Source organism: Corvus kubaryi, unplaced genomic scaffold, assembly GCF_017639235.1.
Source record: "Corvus kubaryi isolate FWS band 111438036 unplaced genomic scaffold, C.kubaryi_AGA036_p1.0 37398, whole genome shotgun sequence".
Taxonomy (NCBI): domain Eukaryota; kingdom Metazoa; phylum Chordata; class Aves; order Passeriformes; family Corvidae; genus Corvus; species Corvus kubaryi.
In genome coordinates, this window is record NW_024581137.1 from 48,765,027 (window position 1) to 48,784,019 (window position 18,993).

General features: G+C 41.4%; 1 protein-coding gene across 4 annotated transcripts in view; it reads left to right on the top strand.

Moving 5' to 3' along the window:
* LARP4B (La ribonucleoprotein 4B) overlaps positions 1–11,563 on the top strand; it is a 56,982-nt gene extending 45,419 nt beyond the window's left edge. For all 4 annotated transcript variants that reach the window (XM_042043269.1, XM_042043268.1, XM_042043265.1 and 1 more), the window contains 4 exons: positions 2,224–2,388; positions 6,294–6,415; positions 7,043–7,154; positions 7,704–11,563. In XM_042043269.1, coding sequence (XP_041899203.1) covers positions 2,224–2,388; positions 6,294–6,415; positions 7,043–7,154; positions 7,704–7,985 — 681 coding nt within the window. In that variant the 3' untranslated portion in view covers positions 7,986–11,563. The remainder of the gene's footprint in view (positions 1–2,223; positions 2,389–6,293; positions 6,416–7,042; positions 7,155–7,703) is intronic.
* The last annotated feature ends 7,430 nt before the right edge of the window (positions 11,564–18,993 follow it).

The following is an 18,993-nucleotide window of genomic DNA, read 5'->3' on the forward strand; positions in this document are numbered from 1 at the left end:
TAGCAGGTGATTCCTTCCTTTCAGTTCTCATCAAACTTCCCAGTGGCAGTGAGACCAGATTACATGTAGGATTCCCAGTACTTCTTCCTTTTGCCCTTTCAAAGCTGCTTGAATTTTTAGAGTGAAGTTTTCCTATTAACTTTCTTCTGTATTTAAAAGAACGAGGAAATGGTACAGGTTAGGCATGTGAGTGACTGGAGTGAAAGGATTACCTTGGACGCTCTTACTGAATAGAGCAGCACTTCTGACGGAGCTGACTGCAAAGATTATTTGAACTTTGAATGTAAAAACTTGTAGATGTGACTTCTTTGGAGACCCACGGTTCCCGTCTGTCAGCGCCAGGCTGTAATTGCAGCCTGTACAACCAGCTTCCTTCCAGTCTCTTCTGCACCAAGCATCTTTAGTTTGTAGTGTCCAGTGCTGCACCTTGAGCAGAGGTGAAAGCTGCTGCACACCCATGGCTGCATGCACTGCAAGGAAGTGTACTTGGAAGCAAAAGATTGAAATTTTACCCCCTCAGATTGTGGAAATAATTGAATCCAAGTACTGATGACTATTTCTTGTGTAATGCTGTAGCAATTAGATAGTGTACACAGGACATCACTAAAACCAGTTGTATTTGAATGGAGTAATGACTTCTTTAGAAGATTTTTCTTTTTAAAGGAAAAATTAGAGTGTATGCATGTTTGCATGAAAAAGAGCATGAAATTTTTTGATCAGACAGTTGCTGAGGCTGTATACAAAAGCCGGTTACTCAACTTACAGGAAGTTAACTTGAGAAATTTTATGCAGTTAGCTTAAAATCCATTGAAGTCCCCACTCGTCCTACTCATTTAAGATGTTAATACCACTCTTAATATGTTGAGGGTTTTAGGACTCAACTGTGTAACTTAAAATGTTTGTAACATGGAAGCATTTGCTATTGCAGAACTTCAGTCTTCTTTAAGAAGAGCGAGTGCTGTGATTTGAAGAATGACTTTTAAAAATTCGAGTTGTTCCTCTTGCAATTTGAGCTGGATAAGTGTAATCACTCTCCCTGACCTTTGGCAGGTCATCTGACTTCAGTTTTGGAGATTTGCAGTCACCATTGTTGTAGCACTCTTCCTGGGGGTAGTGCTGGGTCAGTAGCAGTCCTGGGGGTTGCAGTTGTTCTTGCCTCTGTATTTATTTGTTCTTTCCCTACTTCCCTGTTGCCACACAATTGTTTTGACATTTCATGTAGTTTGTGAAAAGACCTTGAAGGTAGTCTTGTGTCTGTTGTTCTTTTTGTTCAGAAGCATTGTTCTTACATTCACACCATCTTGACTATATCCTCATATTTTCCTTTTCAAAATAGGAACTGTTTCAAAGATTGCTTTGCATTTGGTATTTTGTAGCAGAGATTATCTTAGCACAGGCCTCAGCACATTCAAGAAACAGTTACTTCTTTACATGCTGTAGATGAAGTTAATTGGTAACTTCAGTTACAGCATATTACAAAAGGAGATTTATTTTTTCCTGTGTAAATATAATATAGATTTACAAATCCTTACCAGCAGTCCTCACAAGTGATCTCTAATTGTGGTACTTTTAACTCTTGAACTGCTGTCTCTAGTGCAAAATAGTTGCATTTAGCACACTGATGTTGGTTTTTTTGCTTGAGACATTGTTTTTCTTCTTAGATTTAGTTTAACAGTCTCTGTTTCAAAAATAGGTTTGGCACTTACTTTTGCATTTTTACAAACTGACAATATCGATTAATACTAATTAGATATAAATTATTGTTGTCTGTACCACATACAAGGCATGCTGTCGTGCCGTTTCTTCATATATCTGAAAATAAGATTCTTGTTGACTCCTGTCTTTTTATTTAGGATATTACTAACTGTACATAAATGGGCATTATATTTTCCCTATATCATGACACCTAAATCAGTCTGTTTTCCTTTCTATGTCAGTGTGTCTGTCCTCAAGGAAGAGTCAGTGAGGAAACTTCTTACTATGCTGGTATCACTAAAGCTGATGCATATGCCATGGCATTTAAATAATAATTAAATATTTTAAGGGCAACATTGGAAAATGAAAGCATGTATTCCCCGGAACTGTGTGGTTTTTCTGGGAGATGAGATGGGGAATCCTTCTCTAGGGCTTTGCTGATATAAGTCAAGTACAAAATACAGTTTAGAGTTGCATATCTTTTCTGTCATCTAGTGCAGTAACCCCTACATGTTATTTCTATTCCAGAGAGGCCAAACACAGTCTCCACCACCCCCAAAACCTCCATCTCCCAGTTTTGAATTGGGTTTATCTAGCTTTCCTCCGTTACCCGGGGCTGCTGGCAATTTAAAGACTGAAGACCTATTTGAAAACAGACTGTCCAGTGTGGTAATAGGAACGTCAAAAGAAAGAGTGAGTAGTGGATGTTCATTTTTGTTGGGTAAACAAAGACTTGCATACCTCTTGTTTTCAGATTTGGTGGCTTATATACGGAAATAACTTGTGGGTTTACATGGTTGTAAGAAATGTTCTTTAAAAACAGCTGTCAAATGATGTGCTGCTGCCTTCTTCACTTATAGCTCAGAATTTGTTGGGTATTCTCTTTGAAATGGTGTGGAATACGGGCACCAATATAATAAGTAGATGTTAATAGCAGAGATTAGAAAATATGCTCTTTGCTGTTCATAACTGCCTCAGGCTTTTTGATAGACTCAGGTGAAAGGTATGTGATACATTTTCCCTCCTGTTTGAAAGTAAGACTTCTGAGTTGTATATAAAACACTTTAAAGTGACAAACTTCTAAGCACCAAAATAAAGAAGCTGCCTACGTAATCTCAGTAGGCATCATAGCTGGAACAAAAACTGCTACCAAAACCAGCTGGATCCCAGTGTTGTCTTGTCATATTGCTCAGAAAGATGAAAATACATCAGAATAACTTGGCAACCACTGCTATATAGATGTAGTAGAGATGCAGTTGAAAATTAATGTTCAGTACCTTTTCATAGATTTCATTCTTAGAACTGTCTCTGCCATGCCATCTGTGAGTGACAGTGTGTTCTTCTCCGGCAAGACTCACGTAACCCTCTGCACTGTGGAATGCTCTGGGCTATGAAAGTCTGTATTGGCTTTTCTTGATAACTCTAATTTAACTTGTGTTTTTCCAGCTGTACCACGACTGAAGAACTTAGGCCCTGGATTAGCAGTGCAAAGCAATGTGGTGAACCACCACAATCTCTCATGTCTTCTCTTGCTGGGTCTAGAGTGTTTTCTTTGGTGCCCATGTGTCAGGGGTGGGTAGAGGGTATTTTTTGGTAAAGAAAAGGGGAGGCAGCAGGGCAGCCTGCACCCGAGGCAGTGACTGTACAGACAAGCCATCTACTCTGTCTCCTGCAAGTGGTAGGAGGGGCAACTATGTCCCAGGATTGCATTTAGGGCGAATGTGCAGGTCAGAGCCATGGTAAGAGCAGTGTTTAACTTACTGTGTGCCAGTACTGCAGATTGTAGGCTGTTCTTGGCCAAGTTCTATTAATTTTGAAGTATTGTACCTCTGGTTACTTAGGAAGTGTTTTTTGACTATTGTATTTCAGGTTTTAAATATGATTCCAGCACTTGCTCTTAGTGCTGCAGCTGAAAACCCCTTGTTCCCCCATCACAGATCTAGTACTTGGTTTGCAGTGTACTTATTGTAAAGAATTTAGACTTCTCTCATGTAGAGGCAGTCTTCATATCAGTCAGGTACTGAGGCTTTAAGATACTGCAGTGCACTGTCACATTAAAAAGCATCCTTCAATTTACCAGTTTCATTTTCCAGTGTACGGGAGTTACTCTGTACCATTGTGTGGAAGAAAGGGATTATGCTACCTTTCCTTGTTGGCATTTAAATAAAGAGTAAGATAACAGCAACTGGCTGCAAAGAGCAATTGTGTATTGCTACAAAGGTGTTTGAGCTAGCATCAGGGTCTTGCCAATGTATACAGGCTGCTTTTCACCTTGATCTCAGTGTTTTTTCATGTCACCTGATGTAGTGTTACAAAGCACTGAAGTAGAGTTACACAGTGCTTCCCTTGTTTTATAGGTGGGCAAGTCCTGTGTACGGAAGCTGAGGGGACTAAGGGTCTATAATTTCCAGCAGTTGTTATCCAAGCATCATATCTTTATGCTCTTTGCTTAGTGATGCTCTTCTAGATGTAGCTCTGGGGAATGACAGGTAGTAATCATCCCACATTTTGTAACTAGGAAGTGTAGCGCTGTGAGATCAAGGGCTGAGTGTTTTGGCAAGGAAAAGCTCTTGCATGTCTGCTTGACGTGAAGCTATTCACACTTAACCATGTACCTGCAAGTTCTGATGCACTTGGGCCAGAATGCTCAGCAGCTTGCAATTTCAAGCCTTTTGCACACATCTTACAGCAAGTAAGACTATAAAAGCTGTTCTGTTATTCCTAAACATCCACCTTTTGCAGTCTTCTACTTTGAATCAAACTAGGCTTAGATCTACTGCAGTAATCTATGCCTGATTTTAAAACAGTATAATCAAATACAATTTTCCTTTATAACAGTGACCATAGGAGTCTTATGGTTTATGCCCTTTTGAATGTTGGCTGGGCTAGGGGAAAAGAAGGGATATCTTGTTCCTTCTGAGCTTGTGTTCTCCCATTGTTGTCCCTTCTGCATACCAGAATCTCTTTGGGTTTTAGTTTTTAGGATGAGACAGGTCAGAAGCAATACAAACAACATAGCACCCTTCAAAACAAACAAAATGGTTATAAATGTAAGATACATGTTTTTTAGGATACAAAGTTGTCTTTCTCTTTTGCTATTTTGTGACAATTTAAATTAATGCATACGTCTTGAACCTCTTTGGCCTTTATCTCGAAGCACAGTATCGCTTGGCACTACCAGAATCTTTTGAGGACTATGGAAAAAGCCTCTTTGGCTTGGTAGCAAATTATTATATTGGGATGATGCAGAATTAGAACTTTGAAGAAGATAGTTTTTAGTTCACAGCACTAGGAGACCTTTGTTTTCATAGACTGCCTGTGGTTATGTGAACAGGTGCAAAGCCTACTTTGTCAGCAGCAGGTGCAAAATTTCCAGGTTGAAAAAAGTCACTAGTTCCAGTCATTAGTGGTATTCCCCAGGGCTCGGTATTGGGGCCAGTCTGGTTTAATAACTTTACTGGTGATCTGCATGAGGGGATCGAGGGCACCCTCAGTAAGTTCACAGACAACACTGAGTTGGGCAGGAGTGTTGATGTGCTGGAAGACAGGAAGGGAAGGGTCTGCAGAGGGGTCTGAACAGGCTGGATGGATGGGCCAAGGCTGACTGTGTGAGGTTTAACAAGGCCAAGTGCCAGGTCCTGCACTTAGATCACAACAACCCCCAGCAGCACCACAGGCTGGGGGAGGAGTGGCTGGAAAGAGGCCCTGCAGGAAAGAACCTGTAGGTGCTGGTCAACAGCAACTGAGCGTGAGCCAAGTGTGCCCAGTTGGCCAGGAAGGCCAATGGCATCCTGGCCTGTATCAGAAATGGTGTGGCCAGCAGGACCAGGGAAGTGATTGTCCCTCTGTGCTCGACACTGGTGAGGCTGCATCTGGAATCCTGTGGCCAGTTCTGGACCACTCACTACCAGATGCTGAGCAGCTGGAGCATGTCCAGAGAGAAGGGCAACAAAGCTGGTGAAGGGTTTGGAGCACAAGTTCTGAGAAACAGCTGAGGGAGCTGGGGGTGTTTAGCCTGGAGAAAAGGAGGCTCAGGGGAGACCCTGTCACTCTCTACAACTGCCTGAACAGAGGCTGTAGCCAAGTGGGAGTTGGTCTCTTCTCCCAGGCAGCCAGCAACAGGGTGAGGAAAGGGCCTCAAGCTGTGCCAGGGGAGGTTTAGGTAGGGAAGTTAAGCATTGGAACAGGCTGCCCAGAGAGGTGATGGAGTCAGCAGCCCAGGAAGTGTTGAAGAAATGACTGGATGTGGCCCTTAGTGCCATGGTCTAGTTGACAGGGTGATGATTGATCAAAGGTCTTTTCCAACCATAAGGATTCTAAGTGATTTTTGTCATCCAGATATGTCCCAAAGGGACCTAAGCTTACAACTTCTTTGGAAATAACCATAGGGTGTTATTTGTCTGTGTTCCTAAATAAATAGAAAGGAAAAAAATAACATATTCATTACAATATATGTATAGGCTCCTTCTGTACCTTCCTATAGTCAATTTACCATATAAAATCAAACTATGAACTGTTTTCTGGTTGTGCTGATTTTCAGGCAAACTGTATTAATTGGATATTTTGATTGTCCTTCTGTGCCTTTTTTCCCCCTTCAGAACATTAATGTGGATGCAAGTACAAACACTATTCCATCAGGAATTCCTCGAGAGCCGCTACCAGTTTCTTCTACATTGCCCAGGACCTTTGAAAGGTCTCCTTCGCCACCCCAGCCTACTGAGTAAGCACTTAATTACATGGGTATAATAATTCTGCTCTGAGTCACATTTGCATTTTCTTTCATGAGGCAGAACAATGTAAATAGCTATTAAAATCTTAATCAATGAAAGAAGTAATATTTTGTTGTACTTGTAGTAAAGGCAATAAAGCTTAATTTCCGAACAATATCATATTAGTGATTCAATCATAATAGCCATTTAGCAGAAGAAAATTTAGTGTCATGGTTTAGTTTCTGTGAGAGAAGTTTAATGAATACCTTACTGTCTTGTATTTAGACAATTTTGAAACAGAGAGAGTAAACCCACGGCGGCTCTGTGGGCAGTACTGATGTCCATACCGTAAAGAAAGTTTTTTGGTGACACTTTATTTGGAACCTGCAAATCAAATAACTGAGTAACTAAATGCTATCAAAACATGACAAATTATGGGTAGTATCACATTGCACAGGAATATATTTTTTCTATTTTCAACAGCATTTTTGAATGCAATGCTAATCATAATGTGCTAGGCAAATTACAGCTGTAACTATTTATAGTCATACTCAAACTTTTTAGACCCATTATTAAACCATTCATCTATCCTGAAGTTTCATTTCTCATGAGCCTTGCTTCCTGCTGGATGCTTACAGGGACTCCAAAGTCGTGGATAAACAGCAGAGAGAGACACAGAGTACAGAAAGACTTTCTTCTTCCACACTGAGTACTGCATGTAAATCGGTACAAGTCAATGGGGCTGCCATAGTAAGTGACTTCATTACTTCACTTTTTCTTGATGATCCAGTTTGCATTTAACAGAATATTTATTGCTACCCAGTGTTGCTTAATCATGTGAGCCCAACATCCTAGAATTTGTCCAGCAGCTTTAAATTTACTAATTGGTGGCTTCATGATTACTTGCATGTGATAAAATTATGCAATTAACAGTACAAAAGATATCTCCTTATCTGAATTCTCTTCTTGGTAGTATCCTTGAGGTAGAAGTATTAATACATATGCTGATATTGAAACCAGAGTATTCATCGTGTTTCAGCTGGTTTTGAGTTTGAAAGGGGAGTATTTTGCCCTATGCCATTACCCCATTTTTCTGGCATGCTGTTTTACATTTTACCTTTTCTTCAGCTTTATTGTCTATACAGTTCCTGTAAACTTCATACTCAAGCCCTCATCTGCATATTTTAGTGCAGCAGTCTTTTGGGACAAGGACTTAACCCTTTTTTGTTCATAAAAGTAATTTTTTTTTTCCTCAGGACGCTTTGTTTAACTCTGTTGTGTTTGCTTCCGATTTTCCAGGAACTGCGAAAACCTAGTTATGCGGAAATTTGCCAGAGAACAACTAAGGATCCTCCTACATTGCAACCCCAGAAAGAACAGAAGCCAAACACTGTAGCATGTGGGAAAGAAGAAAGAAAGCCCACAGAAACAATAGAGAAAAATAGAGAACCTCCTCCTGCAAAGTCACATCCTGGACAACCCAAAGACCAGAGGAGACAGTCAGGACGCAGATCGTCCCCTCCAGCCACTGGCAAACGCTTAAATAAAGAACAGAGTACCCCTCCTAAATCTCCTCAGTGAAAATAACACCTGGGAGGGATTTGAGAAGAGGTCTGCTTCCCACAAATTAAACCCATGTTCCCACTAAGATACCTGAGAATGAGTTGCTGGTTAGGAGCTTGCAGTGATACAAGGCATGTAACAATGCCTGCAAGTTATTTTTCTGTGAAATACTTTTTCCCCCTCTTGAACAAACATTCTATTTTTCTGGGTATTTCTGGATAGTTGTTCTAAACCTTACATTTAGATTGGTGCTTAATTGGAGGTGAAGCTTAGTGTGATTTTTTTTTTTTTTCCTCCAAGGTGTAAAATATTTGTCTTAAAAAAAAAATCAACTTTTTATTAAGCCTCTCTGTGGCTGTGTGAGTGCAAGCTCTGTATAGTGAGTTTTTTCTAAACTGTTGAGCAGAAACGTGCTGCTGCAATATTTTTAATAAACTGGTCTGCAAGTACATATCTAAAGTGTCCAAAAGACTGATAACGGCAGCTAGTGTGTAGAGTGCAAGGAAGTAGATATATTTTACAAATTAGTACGTGACCTTGAAGATTTTTTTTTTTTATTGGGCTGCTGTACTAAGTGTCAGCAAATGAACTTGCACTTTTAGGTTAAATGAGTAGCTGTTTCTAGCATTTTTAAAAACTTAACCTTTTTTTGATGTTTTGCACACACAAAAAGAATTCTACAGGGCACCATAACCGTCTTTCTGAAATATTTCCTTTTTTGACTTACTGCAAGCAAGTAACCATCTTCTCACTCCAGAATAAAACTGATGTTATAATTTGCAAATACAAAGCACATTGTGAATAGAAAGAATCAAGTCTGTGAGCTTCTATGGTGGTGAAGCCTGTTAGTGGATGTTATCAGGAGAAAGCAGAGTAGCCTTCTTGTGATAACCTTAGCTTCCCTGTGCTTGTAAGGGAGTTAACTGAGTCAGCGCTGTATATTCTGGTTACCCCTGTGCTCTGTGTAGACTTTTTTTTAAATCTCTGCCCCAAGTGCTCTTTGAAAGAGTTCATATCTTAGTCAGCCTTGTGTTGACATCTTCCTGTAACTACAAGCATTGGCATACAGATTTAAATTTTTCAAGCCGTGAGATAATGGTGTTTGTTTTGTGTGGTGGAGGAAGAGATCCCTGATATTTACCTCTGGGATGAGGTTTCTCACACTTATTTACTTTAGAAGTGATGCGCTTTCTGAAGGACAAGGATGCACTAAATTAGCAAGTTTCTAATAAAGTTGAATATAAATTATTTTTGTTTTAAAATGCCTAAAGCTTTTCTTTAAGTGTTTAAACTGCAGGAAGTTCAGACAAATCTCATTCCTGCTGACTATGACAGTACAGTTTATTCCACAAAAATGTTTATTTAAACAACTGATTTTTTTAAAGAATTATTTCCATCCAATATTTAAAGACTTGAATTTTATTTAAACTTGAAAATGACTTTGCCTTAACTTTTGTACAAGACAGCTTAGAGTTAATGAGGTCTGACCCCATAGAGGGTTAGCATGAATGGAATACAGAATTACTCAGTTACAGTATGTATCTATTGTCACTGGTCTTACTGGGTAAACATACTGTAGTACAGGAACTAGCAGCAGTTTTTGTAATATACCTTAAAGATCTTAAACAGTTGATCTTTTTCAGATTGTTGAAAAACCTGTAAATGCAAATAGTCAATACTGTATTAAATATGTGCACTTGGAAGTGTGTGCTTTGCTTGTACAGTTGTAAATAATCAGAACATATAAAAAGGTACCCTAAAGAAAAAAATCTGATAAAAATTATTGATATTATAAATGTTGCTGTTGAGCTGGATGTAGATAAACTAAATGTTGTGGTTTGAATATTACTTTAATTTGTTGTTTTTTTCTTTTTCTTATTTTATTCTGGTGTGTTGAACTGACTCTGCCTCTTCACTGCAAAAGGGAAATGGAATGAAAGTCTTATTTGAAAGCCCTCAAATGTTTTCCTAAAGTCCCTTTAAAACCAAACCATTTAACCAATTCAAAAGTGTTATGCAATGTAAATAATGAATTTCAGCAGTCAAACTGTAATTTTTAAGTCATTAATAAAAATCAAGTCTAATTGGGGAAAAACTTGACTGCTGCAAAAATATACACTGAAGCTTACTTGTCTGCTTTCAAGAGTATCAGTGCATGGTTCATAGAACTGTAAAGTAACTATAGAAGTTGACTCCTGATAAATTTCCTGTTACAAGCATCAATTGGTAACTAGTTGACATTGTAAATCCAGCCTGTTGTATGCTGCAGAATTGGTCAAAATAGGGCATGTGGAGTCTGTTGATTCTTCTTGTTTAAAAAGCGCACTTTGTGAATGCTGTGGGAGGAGATAGGACCCCGACACCATCACCAAAACTGCTCAACTACTTCAGTCATTGGATTTTTTTATCCCCTTCTCCTTTCCCCAGCGGCAGTGAAAGCGGTAGCTAGATTTGTGTATGGTTTAGGCCAGCTGTATGATTCATTTTGTTTGTCTGCTGCAAGTGAAAGGCTATACCAGCTGCAAACAGTGGCAAGTGGTCCCTTCCAGCGGCTGTGGGCGGCTCGTCCTGGTGCTCAGCTGGTACCCGAGGTGATCTGTTGAGACCAGCGGGATGTGTTGTGCTGTTCTAATGTATTCTGCTGCCATTTGTGATAGGTCAATACACTGTAATTACTGCTTACCCAGCAACAGTCTGTTGCATTTAAAGTTTAAACCTTCTTCTGATGTGGTTTTATAGCTTTTTAAAACAAAAAGTGACACGCCAAATCGCTGTGTAATATTCAATACAACTTTTCCTTACTGTATTTTACTTTGAGATTTATTTCTTTCCTCCCCACTCAGTGACAAAATGGAGTTTTCAGAGTAGAGTTGTGAAGTTGCACGCAGACTGTTGCTACGATACAGAGAGGGATTAAAAACGTGGCTTTTAAAATTAAAACCTCCCAAAAGCAGTAGCTGAGCTAAAGGTTCAGGAATACAGTAATAAAATTGGCATTTCACCCAGTTAGAACTGTGTGGTGATGCTTTTCAGTTTGAAAACAAGTCAAAAATGGGGTCTGAGATTCTTCCAGGAATTAAAAAAAAAAAATGAAGGTTGCTTTCAAAACTGAATGTGGTTTCAGATCAGTCCCCCACCATGGCACTGTCACTTAGAAATGTGTGAGCAGTGGCAAATTTTTTATGTTGCTGGGTTTTCCTTCAAAGCCTTGAGCCGTTGGCATGGGAAGGTCCTTGTTGGAGCGTGGTGCAGAGTATCAGGAGCAACAGCTGACTGTAATGGTGCACACCTATCTCTGTATCTCCTTCAGCTACAGGTAGGGGTTTCTGTGCTTTGTAACCTATTACACTAATAGCAGCAGACAATCCAGGATTTCTAAGGAGACCTAACAGCTGCCAATTCGTGAAATAGAAGTGTAATATGGGAGCCTTTTTGAGGGTTTTTGTTTTTGTTCTTCTTCCATTAAGACTGGAATCAAGCTTACATGTAAACTATCAGTAATTTAAGTTTCCTTTTGTGTCATAAAATGTAAAACTGTCTAATTTGAAAAAAAAAATATGTAGGTTATGAAAAATAAAGATTTAGGCACTGTTGAATTCCTGATTTTTTTAATTAAACATTTCTTCAGCAGTACTTTTCATTACCTTTTGTCTTTTGCTCCCATTTTTGGAAATAGTATATTTCTAATTTTGGGAAAAGAAAAAATCTTTGCTCTCCTGTTCAACACAGCTCTTGTAACTATCACCTAAGGTTCTGTATCAGCAGCAAGAACCCCTGTGACAGATCTCTGACAGCTGCCATGTCTTTCTCTGTTAGGTAACTATGACTGGTTAACTTTTTTAAAGCAAACACAGAAGCTGATATGTTGTTTACTGGAGGTTCTATTCATTACTGGTTTCCTCCATTAATTAGATAAGGTATTGGCTTGGTCTTAAATATGGATTTTAACGTTTGGGTTGGTGCTTTGGTTGCATGGTGCTTGAATGTGGAGATGTCCTGGGATTATTTTTGGCTTTAGCTGGTTGTAGAAGTTACTCTGGTCTTGCATCTAGGAAAGAAGAGCTTCTGGGATATCCTCTGTCTACATGAAAGAATATTTTGGAAATAGTTCAAACACGACCCCACCACCCCTCTTTTTTTTTGTTTCATTAAGGTTTTTCTCTTGCATAGCTATATAACAATGGATGTAAGCATGGAAGTAGGCAGATAATCTAACCTGTTCAGGAGCTTACAGAGCAGTTACTGCTCCTATTTCCCCACTGCTGTCTGCTCAGCACAGTAGGCCAACACAGGAATACCAGCCTGCATGTGCACTGTGAGATCTCCAGGCTGGAAAATTCACTTAACCATTGGGCTTTGGTGATGACCTGGGCTACAAGAAGTCGAAGGCAACCAATTTTCACTTGAGCATGCACTATCCTGTTCTGACATTTGTCCAAAGTTTTCTACTACTTAACATGTAAAAGTGCACAGAAATTTGTCAGCAATGTAGCCATAACTCTAGTGTGGCTCTGGAGGACCACCCCAGCTTTGATGGAAATTGGGGATCTATTTGTTTGCCCAGCAAAACTGGGCAGTGTCCCCTTTGTGCTGGTGTTCCTCAATAAAAAGTGATGTTTGGTGATGGCTGCAGCAATGTTCATGCTGAACACATGGTTTTGTGTCCTCTTGGGCATGATGAGAAAGAGTGAATGTAGGAAATTATGCGCAATTTGAGCATCCAAAGGTTACTTGTCACAGAAACTGTGATTCATTACGCTTTCATCCTAAGGCTTCTTTAGAAAATAAGATTTCATGAAGTTTTAGGTTTTCTAATATGCTTATACTTCACAAACCTTTAAGCTAAAACCACCTGTTCCGGTATAGCTGAGTTTTTATGACTGCAACCATTTAAGTCAGGGAAGTGATTGAATTTCAAATTTTGCTGGTGTATAGATGAAAGCAATGTTATGCACTTCATCTCTGCTTTTGAGAGAATGAGCTCCGTAACAGCCTGGTGCCATCTGGTTACGGTAGCTCGGTTACTGCATCCTCCTCTCATCATGGATATACATCTTGGCAGATATTTCAATGCCCAACATAAATTGATCAGGTAGAAATTTAACTCCTGTGGAAGTGGCACATGGAATACAGTTCCTGAGCTGTTGTGCCGAATAAGCACAGAAATCCTGCAAAGAGGCTGGTTGGCCTCAGCTGTGCCATCCATCCTGCCTGTGTGCTCCCTCACATCTGCACCCTTGATGGTCTGAAAAGTACCAAGAAAGAGGAGGGTCTGGAATAGGTCAGAAGCTGTTGTACCAGCAGTAGAGTGGAAAAAGGAACAGGAGTACAGTTGATGCCCAGATAAGACTGGCGTGGTGATGGTCCTGGCAGGAACACTGTATTACAATCAGCCAAAGTAAACTGACTGTTGGTACAATTGGCTTATGATAAATGGAAGGCAAAAATCTTGGCTTAGATGTTGCCTTGCTCCCTCCAGTCTATGTGGCTCCAGTCATCAAGTTTGGTCATTTTTGAGCTTTTTTCTCACAATGGAGAGGAGAAAAGGTCCAGTTTCTTCTTTAGTGTTTTTGGCTATTATGTACAAGCTGTAGATGTGCTAAATCTTAGATCTCTCTCATGATACATTAAAGGTCTCTGTGCATCTTGTCACAACTGGTTTGGGAACAGTTCACTATTTTGCAAAATGGAGGGCAAAAGGGGTGGGTATATGCTGGGGAAGGGAGTCAAAGATAAATATCACTCCCTAATTTTTCTTAAATTCCCATCAGTTTGAGGAGCAAATTGCTCTCTGTGTGCTTGTGTTACGCACGTAGGGTGTGGAAGCCATCCTTGCAGCCTGATGGCTTCACATCCCATTTGCTGGAGGCAGACGGCATCTGCAGAGCAGTAAATCTACCGTGGCTAAGGGTGCTCTGAGGAAGGAGGGATAAATGTAAGGATTTAGAGTTGCAAAACATGCCAAAGCTGGGCAGATCTAAGAAGTCTACATGGGTGGAATTACTGATAAAATGAAATGTGTCTAATGTCTTCCAAAACAAAGTCACATGCACGCTCTCCGTGCAGTTTGAGATGTCAGCCCAGGTAGAAGCATGAGTGAGATTCAGCAGGTCCAGCCTGTCACCTCCAAGGCTCTGGGGTCTTTTCCAGGAACACACAGTTCATAGGCTGTGGCTCATACCAGAAACTTTCACCACTTTTGCTCTTTTGTCTCTGACTCCAATGTACTTAGCTCGGGTTTATGGTGTCAGCATGGAGTGAAGACAGCTCTGCACGGCAGCGGCTTGCAGCTCTGACAAGCCAGCCCTGTGTGGGGTGGGAGGCAGCTGGTGCCTCTTCAGCAGGAGGGTAGCAGGATGCACTTTATGATGGGAACAGAGGTGGGCAGTTAAATAAACTTGGGGTGGGGGGAGAAGGCCTTTTTCCTAAATGGAACTTCTTGGGATTGTGGTGTCTGTGGCTGGCCTGACCTATACAGTCTCTTACTCAAGGCTCTTGTTCGCCTTTAGAAATGGGCTGTGTAAAATTTATAGTAATAATTTTCCTTCTCGTGGTATATTCTCCTTTTCATCTCTAATGATTCAGTGCTCTCTCTTCTTGGGAGCTGCATCGCTTGTGGTAGGTGGCAGATCCCTGCTCCGAAGAGTTGCACCTGTTTTCAGAAATACAATAGACTCAGCATTTTGAAGCATTTCAGTTTGCTGGAGTTTTATGTTTTGTCCCACTCATTAAAGCAAATTTGGTACTCGGAGGAGGATTATCTAGGTACATGTCCAAAACTACAATGTATACAATAAATTCAAAAAAGTATGCTCTGTCTTTGAATATTTACAGTTGTTGCTGGGTTTATGGTATTTGTCTGATATTTTCTTCATTTCAATGTTTGCTGGAGTCTGTGTCCTTCCTACATACTGGCAACACGTCCATCTCCTCTGGGATGACTCATGCTGGTGCTGAGGGAGGATTCCTGCCTTGAAGCCATGGCAAGTAAGTGCTGGAGTGACCTGTTGATTCAGACAGTGGACACTGAAGTGACAGATTTGCTAGAGTGATTTTCTCAGTGGATTTTACTGCTTGAAGTGCCAAACAAATGCTTCCTTGGTAGCAAAATCCGTTTCAGATAAACCTTTGTATTTTGCTTGTCATTTGAACTAGTGATTCCCATGGAGACAGAAGCTCATCCGGGCTGGCTGCCGTCCTGACTGTTGATCCATGCTTTCATCCCAGCCTAGGAAATCTGAAGGCAGTCACATTGGTTGGACACATGGAAGTTATGTGCCGGATCTAATGTACACTGAGTTTGAAAATTAAAAAAAAAAGGCAAGAAATGCTCTGTGGAACTCTTTTTTAGTTCTGACATGGAGAAGGTGATATAGGTACCACAAGTGGTTCTGGAACAGGAAGGCAGGGAAGTACAGCAGAGCTGGACTTGGCAATACACCTCATGCAGGCAGCACACCTCATGCTTCACTGGTCAGCCTCAGCAGGTGCTGCTGTCTCAGTGGTTCTGACAACCCAGGATGCAGCAGACATTAGCACTGATTTGGTGGGAAAAGTCACTACTTTGTTTCTGCATCAAATTACGTAGAATTGCCTGAAATCAGGTGTACAATCCCCTTTTCCTGTAACTTCAAGCTGTAATTTCTATTGAGGGTTGCTCTTTAACTGCAAAGGGGTGAGTTGCTGATCATCTACTGTGTTGCTGGCCATGTTTATCAAAGATTGGTTTTGTTGGATGTTGTAGACTTGGTGACCTCGACAAGGCTGGAGAAATGGGCCAACGGAAATCTTACAAAATCCAGCAAAGGGAAATGCCAAATCCTGCACCTCCTGGTGCAGGAACAACCCCACATACAAGCTGGGGTGGTGGAAAACAGCTGGAAAAACTGCTTTGTAGAATAGGATCTGGGGGCACTGGGTGGGCAGCAAGTTGGACGTGAGACAGCAATGTGCCCTTAGAGTACAGAAGACCAGTGGCATCCTGGGCAGCCCTCAGAGCATTGCCAGCAGGTCAGGGGACAGTGATCCTTCTCCTCTGCTCAGCACTGGTGAGGCCACACCTGGGCTGCTGGGTCCAGCATCTGGCTCCCCTGTCCAAAAAAATTCATGGACACATTGGAGTGAGTGCAGTGATGGACTGTGAAGATGATTAAGGCATTTGGAGCATCTGTCACACAAGGAGAGTGTGAGAGCTGGGACTGCTCATCCTGGAAAAGAGACAGCTCAGGGAGATCTTGTCCTGTGTACAAATACCTGATGGGGGGAGGAAAGGTGACGGAGACCTATTCTTCCCAGTGGTGCTCAGTGACAGGACAAGAGACTGTGCACAAACTGGAACAGGGAATTCTGTTCAGGCAGAAGAAACCCCTTTGTTTTTTTTCTAAGGATAATTGAACACTGGTGCAAGTTGCCTAGAGAGGATGTCTCCATTTGTGGAGATACTAATTCTCAACAGAGACAGCCTCACCTGATCCACAGACACCTTCAGGTGTTTGGCAGCATTTCCAGGGACATCTAAATGTTTTCTGACTTGATTCCATTTCTCTGAGAAGTGGTGATTTAAAAATTCCTGTGGACCAGGAAGAGAACAGCAGGCTGAGCCAGATGACTTGGGGATTTCTCATGCTCCATGGAGCCTTGGGCACCATGTGTGCAAGACATTTCCCCATTCAGATGTATAAAGTAGTGTTGGTCTCCTCTGCTTCTTACAGTTGTCTTCCCATCCCTTGCCCACAACTGCCAAGACAGACTGAGCTCAGCATGGTGAAAACTCCCCAAGCAAATGACACTACATTTGACTTGTAAGCTCTTAAATGGGGGGTTGTGTCAGGCTGTTGTCTGCTAATACAGCATAAAAGAGAAAGGGACGTGTATATAATACACAGAAATTAAGTTACAGATTACCAGGCAGTGGTTGGGACTCAGCTTACAGATGTACACAAATTGAATTGTCTGCTTGGTCCATGGAGATTGGATCAATAAGCAATGGAGCCTGGAGAGCTGTTCTTCTGCATCTTGATCAGCTGAATTTTGATTCTGTGTCTTGGATGTGCTCAAGTAGCTCTTCAGCTCTGTTGAAGTATGAAGGCACACATTTACACAGCTTGTGTAGACACCTGTAGCTCAAAGGCTTGAGCTGTGAACTCCATTTCATATATGCAAATGACCAAGTGATACAGTATTTAGTAATATAAAAACATGTAGCAGGTTTTTAACAACCTCAATGACAGTCTTTGTTAGGAGATGGCTGCAACTCATAGAATGGTCTTCTATTTGTTATTAAACATTTCCCCATTCAGCACAAACTATAGAAACACAGAGCAGTTCTGATCTGAAGGGATCTCATGAGGTACATGGTGCTAATAATGCCAAAGAAGTGGTTTCAATCCCCTCATGGGCATTTCACTGAGAGATGGACTTGATGCTCCTTGTGAGTCCCTTCGAACTCAGAATATTGATTCTGAGGTCTTTGGTTCAACATCTTGCTCAAAGGAGGATCAGAGCTTGTTTCTTAGGGGATGGTCCATCTGGGCTTTGAAAGTCTCCAAGGATGGAGACTGCACAACCTCTCTGGGCAATCTGCTCTGATGTTTGACTGCCCTTTTGGGGAAAGATTTTTTCCTTAAACCCTTGTGCCTGTTTCCTCTTGTTCTCCCTCTGTCCTGCAGTGCAGATCCCAGCTCTGTTTCCCAGATAGCTCCCCACAGGTATGGGTAGGTAAGTTTCCCCAAAGTAATCCCACCTCAGTGCTGACCAGCACCAGCTCCCTCAGCCTCCCTGCCCAGGGCGAGTGCTCCAGCTCCAACCACCTTGGTGATCTCTTCTGGACTGGCTCCAGTTTGTTGTTTTTATTGGCCCAAAACTGGAGCCAGTACTTGAGCTGCAGTCTGCCTTCCAGAACTTTTCCATGTAAAGGAGAATTATTCTAGTTGCCTTTCGCCTTTGCGTAACTGGAGACATGAAAAATTTCAGAATTTTGCTTCCCCTAAGAGGTTGTGTAATACTTGACAAAGTCTGAAGCGAGACAAAGAGGCTGCTTATAACCCTGATCACTGCTCCTCTGGGTTGATAATTACTTGTTGTTTGGGTTTTTTCTAGTACCCAGTGGCTGCTATTATGAGACAGTAAATTTTTGAAAGTATGGATTGCTCAGTATAATAGGGAATGAAGTCTAGAAAGGCCTTCAGAAAATGAATCTGTTGCCTTCCTTTTGTTCCCTTAATGCCAGACAGATTATTTGTTGTGTTCATTTTGTTTCCACAATGGAAACTACCTTCCCAAGCAGTCTAGTCCAGTGTTGTCCTGACCTTACCCTGTTCCCAGCCTCCTCCCTTGTCCAACTTCAGCCAACCATCCTGGCCCTTCTCTCTGCTCCTCTAGGGTATGGGGAGGGAGTCTGAACTAGGAATGAGCAGGAGCAAAGGAAGGGACAGTCGGGGAAAAGCTGAATAAAGCTACAGCTCCTCAGAATTAGGAGGGTGAGGAGGGTTTTGGTGCTCTGTACAGCCCCGTGTGCCAGCAGGGCCATGGCCAGCGATGGAGGGAGGCTGCACAGCCTGGCTGGTTGCCCTGGCCCCACCAGCCCAGCCCTGCTGGCACCAATATGGTACATTTATTTGGAATGTCTCTCCCAGACAGAGCTGGCTCAAGTGAAATGCTTTGCTGGCATTCAAGTAAGAGGATCATTCCCTGTTGGAATTTTACAATTCACTTCATAAAAAATAGTGTTGTAGTTCTGGTTTGCATTGCAGCTGCTATTTAATCTGGTCAAAGAGAAAAAAAGCCGAGAACTTGTACAACATGATTTATGATGTTGTCAGTGTTTTGGCACTTATTTCAGCTGTATGAGTTATAAAAACCAAAGACCATGTCTCTGCAACCTGAAGAGTGACTCTTCGCCAAAGCTGTATCATAGTAAACTAATGCTCTGAACGCCTTTTTGACTGCATCCGAGAATACTTTGCTAGATGGAGCAGTTGCTTTCCCAAAGTGTTCTTCTTCAAGGACTAGGAAATTAGCCCTGCCT